The 20,741-nt window shown below is 37.2% G+C and overlaps 2 protein-coding genes and 4 long non-coding RNA genes across 7 annotated transcripts in view; 4 read left to right on the top strand and 2 right to left on the bottom strand.

Moving 5' to 3' along the window:
- LOC124198807 overlaps positions 1–19,066 on the bottom strand; it is a 28,624-nt gene extending 9,558 nt beyond the window's left edge. The window contains exons 1-2 of the long non-coding RNA XR_006876729.1: positions 18,933–19,066; positions 18,705–18,829 (exon numbers count right to left, since the gene is read on the bottom strand). This is a non-coding gene — a long non-coding RNA (uncharacterized LOC124198807). The remainder of the gene's footprint in view (positions 1–18,704; positions 18,830–18,932) is intronic.
- LOC124198813 lies at positions 339–2,984 on the top strand. The gene is made up of 3 exons (XR_006876738.1): positions 339–485; positions 649–775; positions 1,173–2,984. It is a non-coding gene; the product is annotated as an uncharacterized LOC124198813 (long non-coding RNA).
- On the top strand, positions 4,662–7,261 carry LOC124198812. 2 transcript variants are annotated; one of them, XR_006876737.1, is made up of 7 exons: positions 4,663–5,079; positions 5,151–5,246; positions 5,324–5,396; positions 5,462–5,676; positions 5,743–5,848; positions 6,377–6,490; positions 6,592–7,261. It is a non-coding gene; the product is annotated as an uncharacterized LOC124198812 (long non-coding RNA). The 2 variants fall into 2 exon arrangements; XR_006876736.1 differs by having other exon boundaries at positions 4,662–5,079; positions 5,324–5,676.
- On the top strand, positions 10,727–13,163 carry LOC124198806 (sideroflexin-2-like). The gene is made up of 8 exons (XM_046594851.1): positions 10,727–10,812; positions 11,083–11,648; positions 11,721–11,891; positions 11,974–12,298; positions 12,369–12,435; positions 12,501–12,600; positions 12,673–12,720; positions 12,789–13,163. The coding sequence occupies exons 2-8, from the start codon at positions 11,377–11,379 to the stop codon at positions 12,898–12,900; spliced, it is 1,095 nt and encodes a 364-aa protein (XP_046450807.1). The 5' UTR covers positions 10,727–10,812; positions 11,083–11,376; the 3' UTR covers positions 12,901–13,163.
- LOC124198805 lies at positions 13,321–15,818 on the bottom strand. The gene is made up of 4 exons (XM_046594850.1): positions 14,352–15,818; positions 14,241–14,282; positions 14,027–14,182; positions 13,321–13,958 (listed from the first exon to the last, which is right to left on the bottom strand). The coding sequence occupies exons 1-4, from the start codon at positions 15,697–15,699 to the stop codon at positions 13,519–13,521; spliced, it is 1,986 nt and encodes a 661-aa protein (XP_046450806.1). The 5' UTR covers positions 15,700–15,818; the 3' UTR covers positions 13,321–13,518.
- Positions 16,102–17,360, top strand: LOC124198808. Its single transcript, XR_006876730.1, has 3 exons — positions 16,102–16,116; positions 16,211–16,413; positions 16,855–17,360. It is a non-coding gene; the product is annotated as an uncharacterized LOC124198808 (long non-coding RNA).
- Positions 19,067–20,741: the final 1,675 nt, after the last annotated feature.

The following is a 20,741-nucleotide window of genomic DNA, read 5'->3' as shown; positions in this document are numbered from 1 at the left end:
CTGGACACTGGCAGTTACGTCGTTCGTGATCAATGCGGTCAACTCCAACATTCTTCTTCACAACTATCTCAAAGGTTATTTAGTCTTTAGATCATTAAGACTTTTGAATGTAGAAATTAACAGATGCCTTTGCTTAAATGCCGAAGAAGATTAAGAAGAACAGGGATAGAAAACATTTGTCAATCTGTCATGCCTGTGATACATTTCTATTCTTGTCAGTCTTATCCCAGTAGGGGCTTTTGTCTCTGTTTGGGGTTTTAAGTAATAGGAATGATGTAGATAATTGAATTTTGTTGCATAGTACCTTGTTCTTGAAAAGTAATTAATTATTTTTCCATGTAGGATTAGTGGCTTGGTGAAGTTAGCTTTTTCATGACAGTTGAATGTCCACATGGACTTGCTGCGGCGAGCTGGTGAAGGGTGTGGCGAGCTGTTACATGACGAGGTTGTGCTAGTGTGGGGAAGTGCTGCATGCTTTCTGTGGTGTAGGTTTGAATTATTTTCCTTGCCTTAACCACTAAATGTTTGAATTCATTTTATATTTGTGACTGAAGTTAAAATTGCAATTTTTCCTTTACTTTGGTATTTTCATTGGAATTCTTTTCACATTTAAAGTGTTCTGTTCATTTATGTTCTTTTGCTCTGTAGGTTTTCATCGTCAGATGTACGAGCTAATTATGGTGTTGCTCATGCTGTCCTGCAAGCGGTTTTGTTGCAGCCAGCTGGTGAAAAAGTCGAGTTGAGCTGCAGCTTCTTGAAGCAGTCAACAATGCTGGTATTATTCTGAAATGTAACATCAATTTAAGAATGAAGACATCTTGAATTGGTGATTAGATTGCGATATTGGGTTGTAACAGGGGAAGTTTAATTAATAAGTTAAATTTAAATATTGTAGAGGGTTTAGAATTTTTCTATTGAAAAGACAATTGCTTGCTCAACTAGCTTTTGGTGAATTGTGATCGTTCTGATTACGCTAGAACATTGTATTTCCTTTTCGAAAACTTCTGATGCAACTTTTACTTTGATTAAACTTTCGATTTAACTTTCGCTGTTGCTTGGATTTAATTCTTAATTTAAACTTGACATGACTTCTTTCTTTTCTTCCATCACATGTTGTTTCTTTAGCTGGTTGAGCTTTAAATTTTAATTAATGGTCTTTCTTTACCTAACAGGTCTTTTGTTTACGACGGGATCATCCATCTTCTACATGCAGTTTTTGCTATCAAGAAGTGGAGAAATAAGTCTTGAAGCAAAGCTTCAAGAAAAAGAAATGGTAATTTGCCCGAAATATTATTTGTGACTTGTTTTTTATTGAAATATTGTGTTCTTTCAAAAAATTAATTTAAAACTGACAAAGGTAATTAGTGATGGGGCATTGCTTTATATGCGGACCTTGTCTATTTTATTGTCGTCCATTTTTCATAAAATAATCGCGTGTGCTGTAGACGTTTAACCCCTCAATTTTCACTAGCCGTTTGAGCTTAACCAAATTCCCAATAGCAACGTCATGGAGAAGGGATTGGAGCCTGTTTCTTTTCACAATTTCACAATTCTGATCATGATATTCAGCTGCCTTTTGCTATCTCTTCCTCATCGTCGTCACGCTTTGCCTCCTCTACGCCTACCGATCCGAGAGATGCTGTTTCGTCTGCAAGTTTAGCCATTCTTCTAATCTTTTTTGTGAATTTTTTCTTCATCAATCCTTTTTTTTTTTGCCTGTTCTCGTTCAAGGTGGGGGTGGCTTCAAGTCGACTGATCTGGTTAGGTAAATAGATCGTCATTTCTATCACTCCTCTCTTTCCAATATTGTTTTAATCATAAGCTCACAAAATAACATAAGCACATGCAGTCCACGAGATCAGATAGATGTGGTAGGGTAGTTAAAACCAACTGGCGGCCTGATTTATTGGGCTTAGGCAAGCTGTTTAGCTCTTACCTTCTTTTTGGTTGTTTCGTTAGTTTAGGTTTAGCGTGGGCGGGTCCGTGGGTTTTGAGAGAAAGGAATGCCATATTCCTATTTTTTGGGAGTGTTTGATCTGGACTTCTGTCAGACACTTTTTTCAACTCTAGATTAAAAAAATTTAATGGGTTGAGTTACAAGTAAAACTAAAAGAAAAGTTTGCTATAATAGTTCAATTTATTATGGGGTTTGCAACAAGTGGTTAGTTTAATCATCCATATATGTCATGTTATTAATTTTGTCAAGTGAAACATGTTCACAAAAAAGTCTTAAGCGAAATAATACTTGTTGCTTAGTGAATTCACAAAAGTTAAAATGAATTTAGAACATTTTTCATGCGTTTCAACAGTTGGTAGAGATTTAGCACATTTGGATTAACACTGATACAATGTTAATCAAGTAATTTTATACATAAGGTACAAATGCAAATTTTTCGAATAATGATTTTTTCTAATGCAGAGTTTTTCGTGGTATTGATTAATGTTGATCGACAAACCTTTGAAGAGTTATAGGAAGTTCTTCATATCCTACGTTCCAATTTCGAACAGCAACCGCAGCTAAACAAGCAAGACTGGGCACTTTGTTCAAGGTTTGGTCTAGCAGATGGTCTAGCAGATTGTGTAATCCAGGATCTGGGTATTGCATGCCATTGAAGGGCTCCGTCGATAGTTGACCTTCGAAGTTCCGTCGGTCGTGAAACTGATGATGATTGTTCTCGAAAAAAATTCGAACAGTGTTGGTGAATTCTTTAAACCTCCTTTCATAATTTGCCGAAATCGAGTAAGGCCACATGATGGAATTTTTTGACTCCTTTTTCGATAACAAATGGAGAGGAGAATTTCCTTCCGCGTTGACAATATTCGGATTCATTCCTGCCTGCAGCAATAACCGTATCAAGTCGAGATCCTTGCTGTTGACGTCAATTGGATGGAAATTTTCACAAACTTGTAAGAGAAGATTTAATTTTGGATTGTTCCACACGTTAGAAACTATAAAGCTGGCTTGTAGGGTAAGTTGCAGTAGTAACTTTTGTTGCTCTGTCTTTGGGCATAACATTAACAGTTTTAGAATTTGCAAAATGAATTCAGATATCTTCAGTAACTTTTTAGTTTGATAATGAGTCCGGTGTTTGTCGGCATTTATCAGGTAAGGACACGCGAAACGCAGAATGACCATCAAATTTTCAAATGTAAGTACCGCATTTTGTTGGCTTAAAGCCTTTGGGTTCCAACTTCCGTCATTGAATAATTCAGACAGTTCTTGAAAAACAAGATCGAATAATTTTCTATTGATGGTTTTCATCGGCTCAATGATTTCAATTAAATACATGCAGATGTAAAACACATTGGTAGGTTTTAACTGTTTTCGTTTCCGTCCTCGAAGAGCAAAATCATAAATACAGAATCCTGTGTAGACCGATGTGCCACAATCATACTTGAGCAAAATGCGTTGATTCATTAGCAAACATTGAATTTGACAAATGTTTTCTTCCATTTTCAACATTTCTTCTAACTCTGTTGTAGTTGTTATTTCTTCGTGTTGACCGAAAGCTAGTAGTGAAATTCTTGATTGAAGTAACTTGGAATTGGAAAATCCATGTTCGGAACGTAATTTGAACGCTTGTCTCAAGCACATTAGCCCGTGTTTCCGAAGGTCGGTATTTTCTTTGAAGAGACAAGCAGCGCCAATCAATTGAAGAGAATCAATAATGATTTCTATTTCAGTATTAGGCGGGAATACGAAACTGTCATCTTCATTCTTGATTCCATTTTTTAGGTTAAAATGAGGATATAATCCAAGGAGATATTTGATCATATCACATTGATCAGATAAAATAGCAGCAAATAGGGGGCTGACGTTTTTCAATAGCTGTCCATTTTTCAATAAAAATTCACCAGTGCAATTGACTTGTAACTTCTCGACTTTCGTTAAACGCTTTAAATCTTTCATATTCCCATTGGAAACTGCGTCCAGCAGTTGAGAAATAATCCTGCCCTTTTTCGACTGCGTTGCACTTTCATTCTCATCGAGCAAGAGTTTCCGTTTGCTCTGATGGGTTTGAGTTCGGGACATTTTGCACTATGTTTGATTTCTGAATAAATGCAAAAAAAATATATTACACGAAATGCAAAATAAAAAGCTTGGGGCTTTGCAAACCTTAAAGTAAATAGTAGATTCAGTAGTAGAGTAAGTTCAATGGGATGAAAAGTCAATTTTCTGGCTGATTTTAAAAAACTTGGTTGATAAAATCATAAAATGGTAGATTGATATGCTTTTTTGATAAAAACTTGTACGTCCTAATAAGTTAAAAAAAAACCGTTTAGGTTTATGCTCACTTTGAATTAAGTTTAAGGTAAAATTGATTTTACTAGATACAGAAAGTAACTTCTTTCCACGGCCAGAGTGAACGAACAATGGTGTGAAGGAGTTCATTTTCGTTTTTTACCAGGGTTGACAGATTGCGAATATAAATGTCCCAAAACAATATAATTTCCCGGATCACGTAAAATTAACCCATTATTATTCCCAGTTTAATTAAAATAAAATCTTAGGTGATAAAAAAAATAATTACGACGAGAGGTATCCATTTACATAATCAGGTAATAAACGTCGTCAAGCATGGCTGTGGGGAGTGTGGGCCTGTGGCGCCATTTACAGCTCGACGCAGTATTTTCTTACAAAAACATTTAGGCTTATTTTTATTTTATTTGTGAAATGAAACTATATATAAATTTTTTTAATATACTTATATAATATAATTATTAATATACTTTAAGTACGATTAAGTGAAATTAGTCATTTAACAATAATAAAACCTGGAAACAAGCAACTGTTTCCACTATCATCTTATAAATTACTCACTAAATTAATGACAAGTCGCATCTATTTCCTTAATCAGGCGATAATCAAAATTTAGCATGGGCGCATTGCTGTGGAGCCTTTTAATAGCTCAAAGCTGTGTTCTTCTTTTCTTGGCGTCAAGCGTTCACACGATTTAACTAGCTCTGAATAATAAACTGCAATTGTTATTCAACAAACCCTTTACTTCAGAACAGTCTCAAAGCTTTGGCTGTTTCATCATTCTGCAATACAGGATGTGGAAGTCAACACCTCTAAAGGTAATAAACCATATCAATGTTCACATTACCTATTGAAATCTTACTTTCCTCATTTTCATCTCCATATTCAGTTCAAATGACTTGATGGTACTTGGCAGTACATGACAGCATATATAGAGCAAATGGTATCCAATTTCATTTGGCTGCAACAATCAATGCAGAGACAGGTAAACTTTGATTCCTGAGTACAGAAATTTTGTTTCTATAGTTTTTTGAATAATTATACCTCTTGTTCCAAGTTTAGAAGGAACAGCAAGTCACAAAAGATTTTTTCCTTGTCCCAGTAACAACAACATTAACTTTATTTTTCGAACCGAGTATATCAGTCTAGTGTTCCTTATTTAGCTGTTGAGCATTTATTTATTAATTTGAGAGGATGCAGGAATGTGGGAAGCTGTTGGTTGCAAAGATAGTTTTCAGGGTACCAAGTTCCAAGTTTAGGAGAAACACGCAAGTGACAAAGGATTTGATGTTCATTGTCCCAGCAATAACCAAACAACCAATTACTTGGCTTTTGATATGATACAAGAAAGTAAGAAGCTGTTGATTGTTTGATCCAGAATCCAAGTCACATCTAGCATGTATAATGTTCTTATGGTAAAATTATTGAAGAAACTGATTAAAATTTGGATTATGACACTTCCTTGTAATTTTTGTTTGTAGGCACCTTTCGAAATGTGGAACTTCACTCATAAAAAAATTGTGCAGACTGCATGGAATTTTCATTTATGTTTGTTGTTAGTGTTGATAACATACTGACTGAAGGCCAGTAAGTTGACTATCTTATTCACTCTAGATTCAAAAAATTAAAAGAGTTAACTGAAAAGAAAAATTAAGAAGTTTCATGAACAGCTTATACATTGTATAGGTTTTATTTATTGGGATTTCATTAAGTTAACAGCCCATCTATTTTGTGAACAATTTTTTATCTTTTTTTGTTTGATCAGGGCAATGCATACAAATGCATTTTCATTTCCCGATATTCCTTTTATTTCCTTTTTTCTGTAATAAAACTAGTAATTAAATTTTTGCTTGAACTAGAATTTTTGTGAAAAAAGAGTCATTGCTTCATCAGCTTGTGCTGAGTTGTAATTTTTCTTTTGAATGGACTAGAACATAATTCCCACACAATTTTACAAACTTTTAAAAATGATTTAAAGAATTTTCTGTTGATTTGATTCAATCTAAATTGAGTTAAACTTGCCCTAACTACATTCTTTCCTGACCTTATACATGTTTTCTGTTACATCTGTTACACAATTTTATTTGTTCATTAACATTTTCGTTTTTATCACAGGACTCTTTGGCAATGCGATGCAACAGTCTGCTACACACAGTCTGTGGAGATGGTGTTATCCTGAAATGGAGAACCAAGACCTGAAGTGGATCTGCAAGAAGACTTCTTGAAATGGTAATTTGATCGAATTTATGTCAAGTAATTTCCGTAAAAGAAGGCTATAGATTTAGTGGTAGATAGAGTAAATCTTTTTGTTTCACTTCTGTCTGTTCAAGGTGTCGTCGGAAAAGAGTCTGTGATTCCTGTGTTATCCTGGGGTATGTTGGTAATCTGACAAATATGCTTGTGGCTGCTTGTTTGTGATTAGTGTCTTGTATGACGTAGTCCATAATGTCGATAAGTGCATATCAGCGCTCTTTTCTTTTCTTTGACCCCGTTTCCCCAACTAACCAACGCCAGTCGGTGATCACTCACCCGCCGTGACAACGAGTAGAAGATGTCTCTGGTCGAACGGACGGGTCGAACTGGAAGCTTTGAGGGTTATGAATCCAACCCAGAAACCTATTATGACTACATCTTCTCAAAAACCCTTAAAGAAGAAAATCAAACATATATAAAGCTAAGTCAACAACAGATGACAATCAGCCTTCCTAGTTTCTGCATGCTTTAATTGGTCAGTTTTCAATGCTGGTTATTCAACCCCCATAATTACTATACAGCTGGATTTTACGTTTTAGAAGAGATAACATATTAGACCAATATAAAAGAATTTCTCATTAAGGACTATTTACATTTAAGTATCAAAACAAGACTTCATGAACACGGGTCTCATGATATCCCGCATATTGAATATTGATAGTGCGCTGCCTTATTCGAATTACCTAGGCGAATTTTATGAGATGATATATATTTTAAGTTTCAATAAAAACTAATTATTACTTAAAATGAAATGTATCTTATTGGTTCATTCCTTAAAAAAACATTTACAAAATGAAAATTACATTTTTCAGTATTTACATTTTTCAGTATTCATTAAGTCTTAGGTGATTTTCACTGATCATTCAAAAGGCAAGTTGTTTTGAAAAGAGAGCCGAAAACAGTAGACGCTAATTCTTATCGATAGCGTCGCCGTTCGTCGCAGTTCCTTCCTATTTAAGAGTGACAAGAATGGAAGTCCAGAACTCTAAGTAATTACCTGTAAAATATAATAAACGTTGTCTTAACTCTGATTCATCACCACTTCAAAACAGTATGTAGAAGTCAACACTCAACAGCTCTAAAGGTAGGCCTATTATTAATGTTCAATTTACCTACTAAAATATTTCTTGCTTTATTTCTGTTTTCCATATTCAGTACATGAATATCGTAGCTACCGGTATATTCACGGTACAGGTTAAGCAAATGGTATCCAAATTCCTTTGGCTGCAATAATCGATACAGAGACAGGTAAACTATATATTTATTTCAATATCCTTCTAAAAAATGTTGGTTCTATTTTCTATTGTATTTATTTGAATAGATATTCCTCCCGTTCCAAATTTAAGAGGAACAGCAAGTGACAAAGAATTTGTTGTTCACTGTTCCATCAACAACAACAAATGCAATTTACACTTCAAGCCAAGCAGGCATTGAAACAACTGGCATCATAACTATTTATTATAATCTGTCTAGTTGTCTACCCCTCTGAATGGCCCATGCCTTTTCGGGTAATTTTCGTGTTTTTTGGAACGATTTCAACTTTTTCAACAACAAATACGTATCAGATGACTAAATAGGAACATCACGCAGGTTGGCCGATTGGTTGGATGAATACAATCCTTGCTTCTTCCAACAAGTGCAAGTATCATTAAATTTCAGATTACTAAACGCTGTGGACCTGGCGCTGAGCCATTATTCAGCACGTTCCTTCAATTGGAATTGCGCATTTTATTGCACGATAGAAGCTAGCTTTCGAGTTTACACCAGTCTTTCCGGTCGAAATCCACAATAGGTGATGGTGAGTTGAGCTTTATGTTAAAACTACCCTTGCAATTGGTTTGTTTTGCAATTGTCATTTGAATGACTACAGGAGTATATTATTAGGTGAATGTTTCATGTCTAACTATCTTTTAAAGTGTCACCATTCAATATTTCATATGGTGCTGAAGCGCTCACGAAATTCTAACCTGTTATTATATCCATTATCAGTCCTTAACTGGTTAAATCTCCATAACAGTGTAACAATGTATTGCTAAGCTGGTAACAATATTTTGATTATTAGACGCCCCGGAAGTGACACTGGTTGGTACTCTGACGGTTGACCTGGAAGCGAACATCAGGTTTCGTTGCGATGCCGGGTTGACCCGCCGGCCACTGTGATTTGGCGCCGCGTTGGCGGCAATCCGTCGCTGTCGAACAAATCTCCCGTGGCCAGCATGGGTGACATTTACAGTTTCCAGGAGATCCTGGAATTCTCGCCCGTCACGCGCAAAGATTCCGCCACCTACTCGTGCGAAGCCAAGAACACGATTGGAACCTCGAATATCTCATCACGATTCCCATCGACATCAAATGTAAGTCACAGTCTAACCCTTAACGACTTCTTCCTGTGCCAGTATACATTGTCTGGCCGGCCTCTACTTGGACCCGGAATCGTGAGAGAAATCTACTATTCCGGCCCCTGGATTCCACGAGGGGCTTGCGTCTACCATTTTCGTTGGAATTTTCTTTTTCTTTTACTGATGACAATGTTTGTTGTCTCCTTCATTTTTTTTTTCAACAGACTCGCCGATGATTGTCAACGTCGGGTCGGTTGTTAGCCATTAATTGACGGTCACGCTATACGAGTCGACTCGGCTCGAGTGTCAGGCGGAAGGCAACCCGCAGCCGCGCTACCAGTGGCTGACTGGCTGCACAGGCGACCCAAGGACGGCGAAGAGGATATTGTCATCCGGTCGGATCACCAACGTGACGTACGAACACCAGGGCGAGTACATTTGCATCGCCATCAGCACCATCAACGGCCTGGAGCGGATGATCCAGAGCGAAGCCATTACCCTCCGAGATGTAGGTAAGAAAAATGGAAAATTACTTTTGGTTTTATCGAGGCCTCTGAAGAGAAAAGTCAAAAAAGAAAACGGACTTGATATAGCAAGGGGGCGAGAGGGATATAAATAAATCTTTCTGGAAGAACGAAAGTCTGAAAGAAAAAAATAAAATCGTGAACGGATCTTTTAACCTTAGTGACTTGAATCGTTTCCTAACGTTTGGGTATAGTCATAAAATATAAGGCAAAGGGTTTTATCATTAACCTCTCTGGTGTTGTGGCCGTCCAATTCATGGTGTGTCTGGTGTGTCTGCCCGGTTTGGCGGTTTCTTTCTTTTTATATCAAATCATTTCTTGCTGTGAATTTCTCAAAATGGAATTATGAGAGAGAGAGAGAGAGAGAGAGAGAGAGAGAGAGAGAGAGAGAGAGAGAGAGAAGAAAAGAAAAGAAAAGAGAAATTTTCTTTATGAAAGAAGAAACTATAAATTTGCATAAAAAATATTTTTTTATTATTATAAAACATGCCATATTTCCTTTCACTTATTAATAATTCTCTATAGAAGAAAGAAAATCTTGAACGAGAATGGCCTTCATGAAGGCAGGCAGATTTGTACGAAAAGTTAACATTAAAAAATTATCAATTTAAAAAGATTTCCTCATTGAATACTATTAACATGTAAAGTAACAAAAAATTTACTTGATTGATAGTCTCTATCCGAGCTTTCCCACCTGGGTGTCAAAGTGTAAGATTGTTACATCCAATGGACATATTTTACCACAATCAGTACAGCTTCAGCCTTGCAGCATTACCTCCTATTTAATAGAATCAGATTGAAGATAACGACACGCGACTAGGTATTAATCTCCAATTGAGAGAGCTCTGGTGTGATTATCAGAAATTTCGTTTTTTGGGAGTCGTTGCTTTGATATTTTTTTTTTTACAGAAACAGTATGGCACACAAGGAGAGTCGAACGCGGGTCCCATGGCACGCCGCTTGATGATATCAACGCCTTATTCAACTCTCCTACGCGACTCTGTTCAATATATAACCGAGATGATATGTATTTCAATGTTTCAATATAAACTCGTTAATACTCGAATAAAATGTACATTTTTCTTTAAAAAACATTTTTAAAAAATGTAAATTGCTTTTTTTGGTATTTATTACTTGATTTTCATCAATATTGGATTATTCAAAAGGCGAGTTGTTTTGTAAACAGCAGACGCTAATGGCCGTTCGAGTTCGACGAAGAATTGAAGTCCATAAGACCATAACTAAGTAAATATAGTAAACATTCTCTTAACATAAATCCGGTAATTAATAGGTAATTAACTGTAAAATATAACAAACGTTCTCTTAACTATAATCCTTTCTCTCATTAGTCTAAAAGCTTTGGGTGATTCATCATTCAACACCATTTCAAAACAGGGTGTGGAAGTCAACAGCTCTAAAGTCGAAAGGAATAAAAGTATGTCTAAAAGTATTAATGTTCCTTTATTCCTTATCAATGTTCACTTTACCTACTGAAATCTTTCTTGCTTCTTTTTTTCCATATTTGGTAAACAAAATTTTAAATCCCATGAATATTGTAGCCATATACTATATTCACAGCACAGGTCTTGCAATTGTATGCAAATAATATTAACTTTATTTGGCTGCAACAATCAATCCAGAGATTTATTATGACACCTGAATACTAAATGTTGATTCTATCGTGTTTAACTGTTTATTTGAATAGATATTCCTCTGGTTCCAAGTTTAGAAAGAACAGCAAATGACAAAAAATGTGTTGTTTTTATCTCAGCAAAAAAGAAATGCACTTTACTCTTCGAGCCAAGTAGGCCTACCTAATCCTTGAGGCAAGTGTTTCTTGTTAAGTTGAAGACAATTAATTAGATGTTCCCCTTATATATTAGAGATGGCTTTTTGTGGGCCCCGTACTACTGTATTACGGTTGAATTCAATGACATGTTAGATGTTTTTTTCCTGTTCATCTACTGGGATTTAGGAAAAAGAAAATTACACTTTTCTTATGTATATAAGGTTGATTAGTTTATGCAGAGACGTTCAGTCGAAATTATTCGCCAGTTCGATTTTGTCGAGGTTTTTTAAAACTTGTGAGCTGCCGATTGGAGATTCATTACAGGACAAAAAGATGCAGCGAATTGATTTTAGCCAACCCAAGTGGGATCAGAGCACATTTTCAGGAAGGCTGAAGCATTTCTTTTGGGTTACTGATCCAAGATCTTGTGTAGTTTCAAGCGAGCAACTCTATGAAGCCAAAACCTTGGTCGAGAAATACAAGTACTTAATTTTACATCTCAAAATTAAACACTTTGTCTCTTTTATTGATGAATAACTTTTTTGATTTTGCAGGAATCATCGAGAACCACCAGGAACTACAACTGAACAAGTTTGGTATGCAAGGAAGCTCTACGAATCTGCTTTTCACCCTGACTCTGGTGAACTTCAGAATTTCTGCGGTAGAATGTCTTTCCAAGTTCCAGGGGGTATGCTCATCACTGGCTTCATGTTGCAGTTTTACAGGTTTAAAAAAAAAAAAAAAATTGTCCTTGCCTTATAGACTATGCAGAATTTATGATTCACTTTGGCATACATAATAATCCAGGACTGTCCCTGCTGTGGTGTTTTGGCAGTGGGTCAACCAATCCTTCAACGCTCTAGTGAATTACACCAACCGTAACGCCAAGTCAGAAGTCTCGTCGACCCAGTTGGGCGTGGCATACGTTTCGGCGACAACATCCGCGTTGGTTACCGCCCTTGGTCTCAAGACCTTCTTGGAAAAGAGAGCCGGAAGTCTTCTACAGCGCTATGTTCCATTTGCTGCCGTAGCCGCTGCCAATTGCGTAAATATTCCACTGATGCGTCAGTCGGAATTAATTAACGGCATCGTCGTTTACGACGAAAATGGAAACGCTGTCACCGAATCTCGCGTAAATTTTCCATGCCTTATCTTTTATGAAACCTACGTGAATTACATTTTTTTACTAAACAACATTTTAGCTGGCCGCTGCTAAAGGAATCACGCAAGTTGTAATCTCACGAATCGCTATGGCAGCTCCTGGAATGAGTTGAGTCGATGAATGATTGCAAATAAATTTCGAATCTAATCCGTTGAATGAAATATTTGCACAGCTTTACTGCCCCTCGTGATGGAAAAATTGGAGAGCTATTCTTGGATGCAACGAATTAAATTCTTACATGCGCCTTTTCAGATCGTCGCCTGCGGAGCAATGTACATAAATTACGAATTGAATCCATTCTCATAAAGGGTTATTAATCTTATTGATTTTATTTTCCCATCTAGTCTCACCTTCATGACTCCCGCCGCTTGCGCCCTCTTCCCTCAAAGATGGTACACATTTTTGTGATTTATGCACGCCCGTGAGTACTAAATCATTGTGGCTCATTTTTCTTTTTTAGCTCTTTGGACGTCTCAACGCTGGCCCGTTTCGAGCCGGAACAATACGAAAAACTCAAAAAGACTGTTGGCGAAGGCTCAATATCTAAAGTCTATTTCAATAAGGGCTTGTGATCAGCTGAAAAGTAGTAACGGCTTGTAAGTTGGGTGCTAATCACATATCAATGATCTGATCGACAATCGGGATTAACTGTCTTAAAAACGCACAAAAAATCCTATTCAATAGTTTAAGTTGTCCGTTCTAAATGTTAGACGTTATTTAAATTCAAAGGTAAATTCAGCTAAAAGCCAACAGGTATGTCGTTACGATTTTATAGCTGTACTGTGTCTTAGTCAATATATCTGTTACCGCCGTTGAGGCGATTCGTTAACCTAAATTGAACTTTTTCCCTGGTTTTACGATTGAATGTGTCGTAGAGGAGGCCAGCATTCCAATCCTTACAAATCGGTTGTAGGTGACTTGCAGAAACGTGACAGCGTATGAAATGGATATTTCCAGCCCATGAAACTGCTCAAACTGACGCAATGATCAAGTCAAAGTAAGTGACCTTCTCTTTATTGCATAGGTAATGCATCGGTAGTGCACATATTAAGGAGTTAAAGTGATTCATAGGATAGCTTCTAATTTAAAATCGACTTGATATGTTAAGAATTTCGAACAGAATAAATGCATGCAAAAGTTTTCAGCATCGTAGTATAAGAAATCTTTAAGTAAAATCAACTAAAATGATTCTACTCAAAGACATTTTCCTCGACAAGCCCTCCAACGAAGTTAGTGTAATGGGCTGCATTATCGTGAACAGATCCGCGCAATAGGAACATCCTTATTTGATCACCTTTAAGAAGCTGCAAAGTAGACTGAAGCGAAAAGGTTTCATAACTAGTTGTACTGAACCCCTGTCCTATTGTGAACCAATCTTCTGTTTCAGTCTTCATTTGTAACAATACTCGTCCCTCATTGCTTTCACTAATTCCCGAATATCCAAAGTAATATTTCCCCGGTCTTGGAGCTACGAATATTCCTGTCGGAAGGTTCATGGCATTCCCCACATTGATCCTTGCTTCTTCAAACGGGATTGCGGTGTTGATTCTTGCGTAACTTGAAGTCTTCTGCGCATGAAAGTAAACGGGAGTAGATTTGACGTCAACGTAACCAATCCATTTCTGAAAACCTATAATTGTGTACACACATGCCGATTTAAGCAGCTTTAATTTATCTATAAATGTTTTCTAGCAATACCTTCCTCGTTAGATTGCTTCGAAAAATTGCAGTGGACAGTTTCCATCATTTTTTTCCCCATAATCGAAAAGAGTCCATTTTTTTTATGTCCAATCTGACGGAGATCAGCGCAGGACATTGGGATCCTACCAATATCCTCGATGGCATTTGTTCTCTCTGTCCAGTAATATTTATCAGTAAAATTTAGAAATCAGGAAAAGTCCATTGTTCCTACCATTGAAGTCCTTTTTCAAATTCGAAAGAGTGGTCCTTGTTTCTTTCAAAAAAAGAAGTCGTCGGAAATTTGAAATTTTACGTTACGCGTAATATAATAGCAGCAAAATACCTTTTAACTCGTCCTTCAAATTTCGCCATTCGTCAGTGACAGTCAATCCACGGTATTGTATAAAATTAATGGGGATGGACAAGACAGCGATCGAGTAACGAACGATCACTTTACGATCTTTTAACAAATGCCTTTCACGCAATTGTCTAAGATTAATTTTACTGAGAGCTAACGGTTTGGGAACGAATTTATCTCCATCCCATTCAACATGGCCTTTACTCATTTGGTAAAATTTATCAATATCGTCCTTGGAAGTAGATCCGTGTTTGGCAAAATCTGTTGTCACCGGTACCTTCGCTGAAAAAATATCGAACAAAACATTTTCTTGGCCGTCCATCTTTTTGATATTTTTATACAGTTCCGACAGTTTCTTCTTTGATTCCACGTCCAACTTCTTGTAGACTTCGTTTAATGATTTTGCTGCCTTGTCCGGTCGGTAATTTTCCTCATTCCAGAAAACCGTGTCCCATTTCTTGTCGCTCTGCTCTTTGACGACCGTCTTATTAGAGAAAAGCAAGTTCCTTAACATGTTGTAGATCTGCGATTCCGAATTTGGAGAAACAACGTCCGATTCGTCGAACGTTTCTACGAGGATGTTGGTTGTTGTTTCTGTCAATAGTCGCTTCTCATCGTTAGTCGTTAGTAGAATCTCGTCTGTTTGGCCAAATCGTTGCAAGAGATTGCTGACCATTTGTCCCGAAACGACATTGTCGATGCGAATAGTGGTTTCCTTTGTTTGTGACGCCTGTGAAGTTAAGCTAAACAAAAGTTTTAAATGGTCGAACTGTTCCGGGTTAGAGCGCATGTCGAGCGCCAGTTGATCGCAATCGTTTTGCGTAAAACACGACAGAGAAAATTGAAGGAATTTGTGCAGCTGATAGGGAAGCCAATTATTGCCGAGGGAGAAAGCAGTTGAAGGTATCGTGTTGACCAGAACTACTTTCTCCAGTGGAATAACTTGTACCTGGTGATCGTGAACTGGTTGACCGATGACTTTGCCCAGATATTTAACCACTTCACTTTCGACCTTATCGTTCCACATTTCAATACGGAAACGGATTTCCGGCTGTTTTGTGACATTGTTGAAGGAACTGGTGGCGCTTGTGTGATCCAGCATGGCGATCGGAGTGTAGAAATACTTGTAACGGGCGGGAAGTGTACTCAACTTGCTATTTTCGTCGTGCTCGTAAATGTTGACGCGAAAACTACCGAACGGCATAGAACAAAGTTCGTTGGGCGAAATTTGCAGTTTGGTCCAGGAAGAAGGAGAATCTTGACCACAAACAGTCGCCAATAATTGCGCTGCGAATAGGACAAGACTTTTCATTGAGATGTTGCAAGTCGCCATGACGCTAAATTACGACACTTCTGTCTTTGTTAAATTAAGAAATGCTACGATCAAACGGAACAAGGGTGCAGCGAGCAGTTGCTGCAATCGTCACGCTTACACGATACTAAGTTGATCTCAAAATGTTTCATCGTTTTCAATGTCTGGCGCAGCCCAGACTCGACAACACTTGATTTTTATAGACTTGCTGACTTCTTTGAAGTGTGTTTGCATTTCGAAAGTTTTCAATTTCATCGAGTGGACGTAAAGAAGCGTTTGATTTATTTATCAGTGCGTTTTTTTTTCTGGGAATCTCTTATCTTCTCAAATTACAGTTTAGTCTTCGCAGTTCATCACGAAACTAGGGCATTGAGTCTTCTTGTTCGCAAACGAAGGATGTAATAAACTATTAATGCAGTCTCCTTCCTTTCGGATCTGGTACGGCTTTTTCTTTATTCAAGATTCCACATACAATTTTGTTTTAACCACTTTAAAAAAATTAGTCGTTAAGCTAAACATTTTGTATTCACAGTTCGCACTTCGCAGTCGGACTTTTGCCGCTTTGTCTATGCTTTGCAGGCTGGCAGAGATGCCAGATGCGAACGTTTTATGCAAAACTGTAAATGGCAATGTTGTACGTTACTTTCAAGATGGCTGCTGGCATTCGATGAGAGTCGACAGCAACTGACAGTTCGCACATTTCGCAGGTGAAATGGATCGTCCGGTTTGTAGAATGTATTTCAACTTCGTGTTTTTTCTTTGTAAATCAATTAAAATGTAAAAACCGAAGTTTATTATTTAGGTGCCAGTTAATGTGAAATCTTAGGTGAACGCCAAATATTTAGAGGGGTAGAGGATAGCTAAGAGAATTTTGACTAGATGCTTAGATCTTCCCAAGATAAGGCAGTGTGATTTTTCGAAAATTCTGCTTGTCGCGAGCTGTGGTTTGCCTTCAATTAATAATTGAAGATGTTGGATCTGTTAAGGTTTAACATTTAATTTCACCAAATTAAGATTTGTGATGGAATTTCCTTTGGCTTTTTCTTTTAAGTTATTCTATCTCAACATGCCACTAAATGGCAATGCAATCTCATTTAGTTCTCATCTGCTAATAATGCTTTGTACTATCTGGTATAAATGCCTCATTAAAATGTAACTTTTATCCACTTATTACAGGGTTTCGAGATTAGAACAGGCTTTGATTTTGTTGCAGCCAGCTGAATAGTGGTGTTAGCTGTTGCATGCAGTCTGTGGTGCTGGTGTGATGTCCAATGGAACTGTTGCATGCAGCGTGTAGTGCCGGTGTGATGTCAAGGGGAGCTGCTGCATGTATTCTGTGGTGTTTACCTGAAATGTATTGGCTGTTGTGGACTGAAAAGCTGACTAGGTTGAATAAAATTAAATTTAAAAAAAAAATGGGTTTTAAAAAGGGGTTTAATGTTTGCAGCATCATTAGTATAAGGAAAATGTTTGTTGTTTGAAATTTGTTTTTGCAGTTGAACAGATTTTCTGGTCTTGGGTACACTGTCTAATATATCTAGCATGTTATATCTTTTTTCTGCATAAATAGTACAATTATTTCAAACTAATATTAACAGTATTGAAATTCACATTTGTCTGATTGAATTCGATTTTGCGGCGATTATTGTAAGTAATGATAAATAAATTGAATGTATATTAAATTAGTTTGGAATTGCTTTTATTGTCCCACCTCCACCCACAATTCCTCCTCTTTTTACAACACAAATACATACATACAAACATACACTTAAGTTAACCCGTTGGCTGCCACGCCATACAACCCGTAGGTTGTTCTTCTACTACTCTACGCGCCATGTCTGAAGGATCCATGACCAAGGTGGGACTTGCCATTGCTGACAAGTCCGGGCTGACACGGTGACAGGAGAAGATGGAATGCACAACCTCTAGAATCCATCACCGTATCGACAAGGGGGAAGTCCCTATGGTGCATTGCCTAACAGGCGCCTTACGGCGAATTTTGCTGGGCTGGTGCGACTTTCCGACCCCGCGGCATGAAAACCACGAGACCGAACAGCGCGGGCCCGTGCTAAGGAGCTAACACAAGGGAGAACAAAGGCGTGGCAGCCAACGGGTTAACTAACATAAAAAACAATACCAAAAGTAGATGATCCACGTGAGATGGGTTGATGGTTTTCGATCATCGCGCCGCCAAGTCCTTTCCTGTTCGGTTGTTCCACTCCTTTTGTTCACGAACTCTACATCGGAGACAAAAAATTAAAGGATCGATAAAAATACAGTACATGTATTTAACTCAACTGTAAGGAACTTGTAAAGGAACTTACGTTTAGTTACGCCAACGAACGTTCACAGCAAGAGAATAGCAGATAAAAAGACGATTTTTGCAGCTGAGAAAATGAGCTCGAAAATGACGTATCTAGAAAATCATTGGATTTGATTAAAATGTGTTACATTCAAGAATATAAAGAATTAAAATATTAAAGACAGTCTCTGGCAGGTGCGACAAATTCAGCCTTATGGGTTAATCGATCGAACACAGCTAACAAAAGGGAAGCAAAGGGTTCAATCATAACAATACCAATAATAATAGACGATGATCCGCGTTGGACGTGTCGTCAATGCCTGATAATTTTCCTTAGATGGACGACCAGATACCTCGCATTTTTTCTGAGAGGCAAATTATCTATTACAACAAATCAAAAGATTGTTAAAAATTATTACGTTAAGATGACAAGTTCTATCAAATCCACGTAAAACTTAAATATAAGGCAGCATGATTATTATAACTTCTTTGCTGAAAATTAACTATAAAAGCAAATGCTTTCAATTATGTTTCAGCAATAACTAACAAAGTAGTACACATTTACCTTTATCTGCCATGGGAAGTTTGTTGTGTGCTTCCTACGGGGAGGTTGAAACAGAGAATGGCAGCTAGGATAGAATTTCACTACTCGATCACTGCTTACAAAGAAGTGAAAGAACAAATAACTTGGTGTGAAGAGAAATAAAATAAAATTTTTTCTTACCAGTAGCAAGCAAGTTTCAGGATATAAAGATGAAGTTTAATAAGAAATATTCAGCAACTTGAGGTTGAATGCCCAGGATAAAGTTAATCCATATGTAAAACCATAGACTATGGTTTAACCTGGACCTGTGTGAGACAACAGTTTAGTTATTGCACACGTAGTGTAGGATATTGAGATGGGTGTAAGTAAAACATGGTGGTTAGACTATATAGTTACAGATTAACTTACAATACATATCATTTTGAGGCTAAATTTCTCCCGAAAAACAAAATAACGTCCGGCACAAAAGCAAACTTAATTTTCGACATTTTTCGCATGACGCCATGACAAGACAAGACATCTTACCGGTCTCACCATCTAGTGTCAGTGTCACACATTCGATAATCAATTTCTTGTACCGGAACTACACCGGAAGTAAGCGATATCTCTTCCAACTAGTAACTGAAATCAAATTTGATAAGGGTCCAGAATTCTTCGTAAAATTTAGGGTCCAAACGAAATGGCCTGTTTTTTTTTAGCAAAAACCAGAATTTAGACAAAATCGCGAATTTGAAAAATCCTTACTCTCGACTCTCGAGTTTTGAGGGACGTTTAAATTCTTGCAGCGCAGAGCTTTGTTATGTGGCTCGATACTTCATACTTTCTCAAAGTCATTAAGTACTTGTTGCAACTTTTATGGGATCGCGGATCGGGCTATGCCGCGACGACAATACGCTTTCACAAATAAGGTTGGATCAAGATTTAAAGATGGGTTACATTCTTCTTCGGCCTCTACAAATCTGAAAAAGAAAATACATTTGGCAGATAACAATAAAAAATCTTAGACAGATAAAATAAATTAACTCACCTTTTTACTTTAATCAAAGCAATCACCCAATTAGCAGGGAATATGGCATCAGAAAGATCAAGTTACATGGCTCTAATTAAGAAGTCTGTTCCTTTCTTATATTTCTCTTCTTTGAAACATTCATTATCCAACAAAAAGTGTTTTGATTAGCAAACCCAATTAAGCAGAAAACGTGTTTTTAAAAAAGGAGGCTACATAATTTTTTTTAGCACTGCCTTTTACCTGTTTGAATGGTCTGTTATTATGCCTCCTGAATTCTGAACTGGACAGTTAGAGGTGAGATGTTTATGTTTAACTACATCATAAAAAACATAAAAAACAAAATAGGAAACAGCCGAGTACAGTTCACGTTGCAGACTTGGTTTCAGATAATAGACAAGGCTGCTCTCCAGCAATGTTAGGGGAATTTTGGTGCATTTTTAAGCGTTTCATCTTTTACTTTGATTTCACTTTCAAGTTAAAAAACTTTTGTCTTGTTTTGATGCACTTCAAACTTATGTGAATTTAATTTACAGATGACACCAAGTTGAGAACTGAGAACAAAGTCTGCCACATCGAAGGATCAGACGTGAGTAAGGCATCAGTGCTTGATGAGATGACTTGGGTAGTGGTAGCCACTTGCCTTGAACTGATGAACAACGTGCCAACGTCACTACAGCAATCAGTCGTAAAATGCTTGATTGTAACGCTACTGCTACTGGGCATCGGTGAAATACGGCGCGATCGGTAGCTGGAATCATACTAGTCGTGTTAAAAGGCCGGTGAATAGCTTGTACTTTGACACCCAGCTCCATTGTAGTTGTGCATGCACCGTTTTGCAACAGAAAAATCATAAGAAATGTAACGCTTTCCCATGCTCGGCAACCTTCTACATGCCAATGGAATCTAATTTTTAAGGCGAAATAATAATATGTACATTGTATCACCGTGGTATCACTGGTATCACAGTTACCTATGAAAACACAAAAAAACGAGAACGGGCAATTTTCACAACAACAACAGTCGCCATTACAGGCTAAGGTAATTTGACGGCATCTAGCGGAAATCCGAAAAAAATCGAACATTCCAAAAAACATCAACAATCCGATCTGGTTCAGATGGCAGACAAAATTGTAAATCCGTATGAAAAATCACACCCACTAAATTAGATGGAAATTTTTATAAATGCAATTAACTGGACGGGTTAGCTT

This window comes from Daphnia pulex, chromosome 7 (assembly GCF_021134715.1).
Source record: "Daphnia pulex isolate KAP4 chromosome 7, ASM2113471v1".
Taxonomy (NCBI): domain Eukaryota; kingdom Metazoa; phylum Arthropoda; class Branchiopoda; order Diplostraca; family Daphniidae; genus Daphnia; species Daphnia pulex.
Note: the sequence above shows the minus strand (reverse complement) of the source record. Positions and strands in the feature narration are given on the sequence as shown.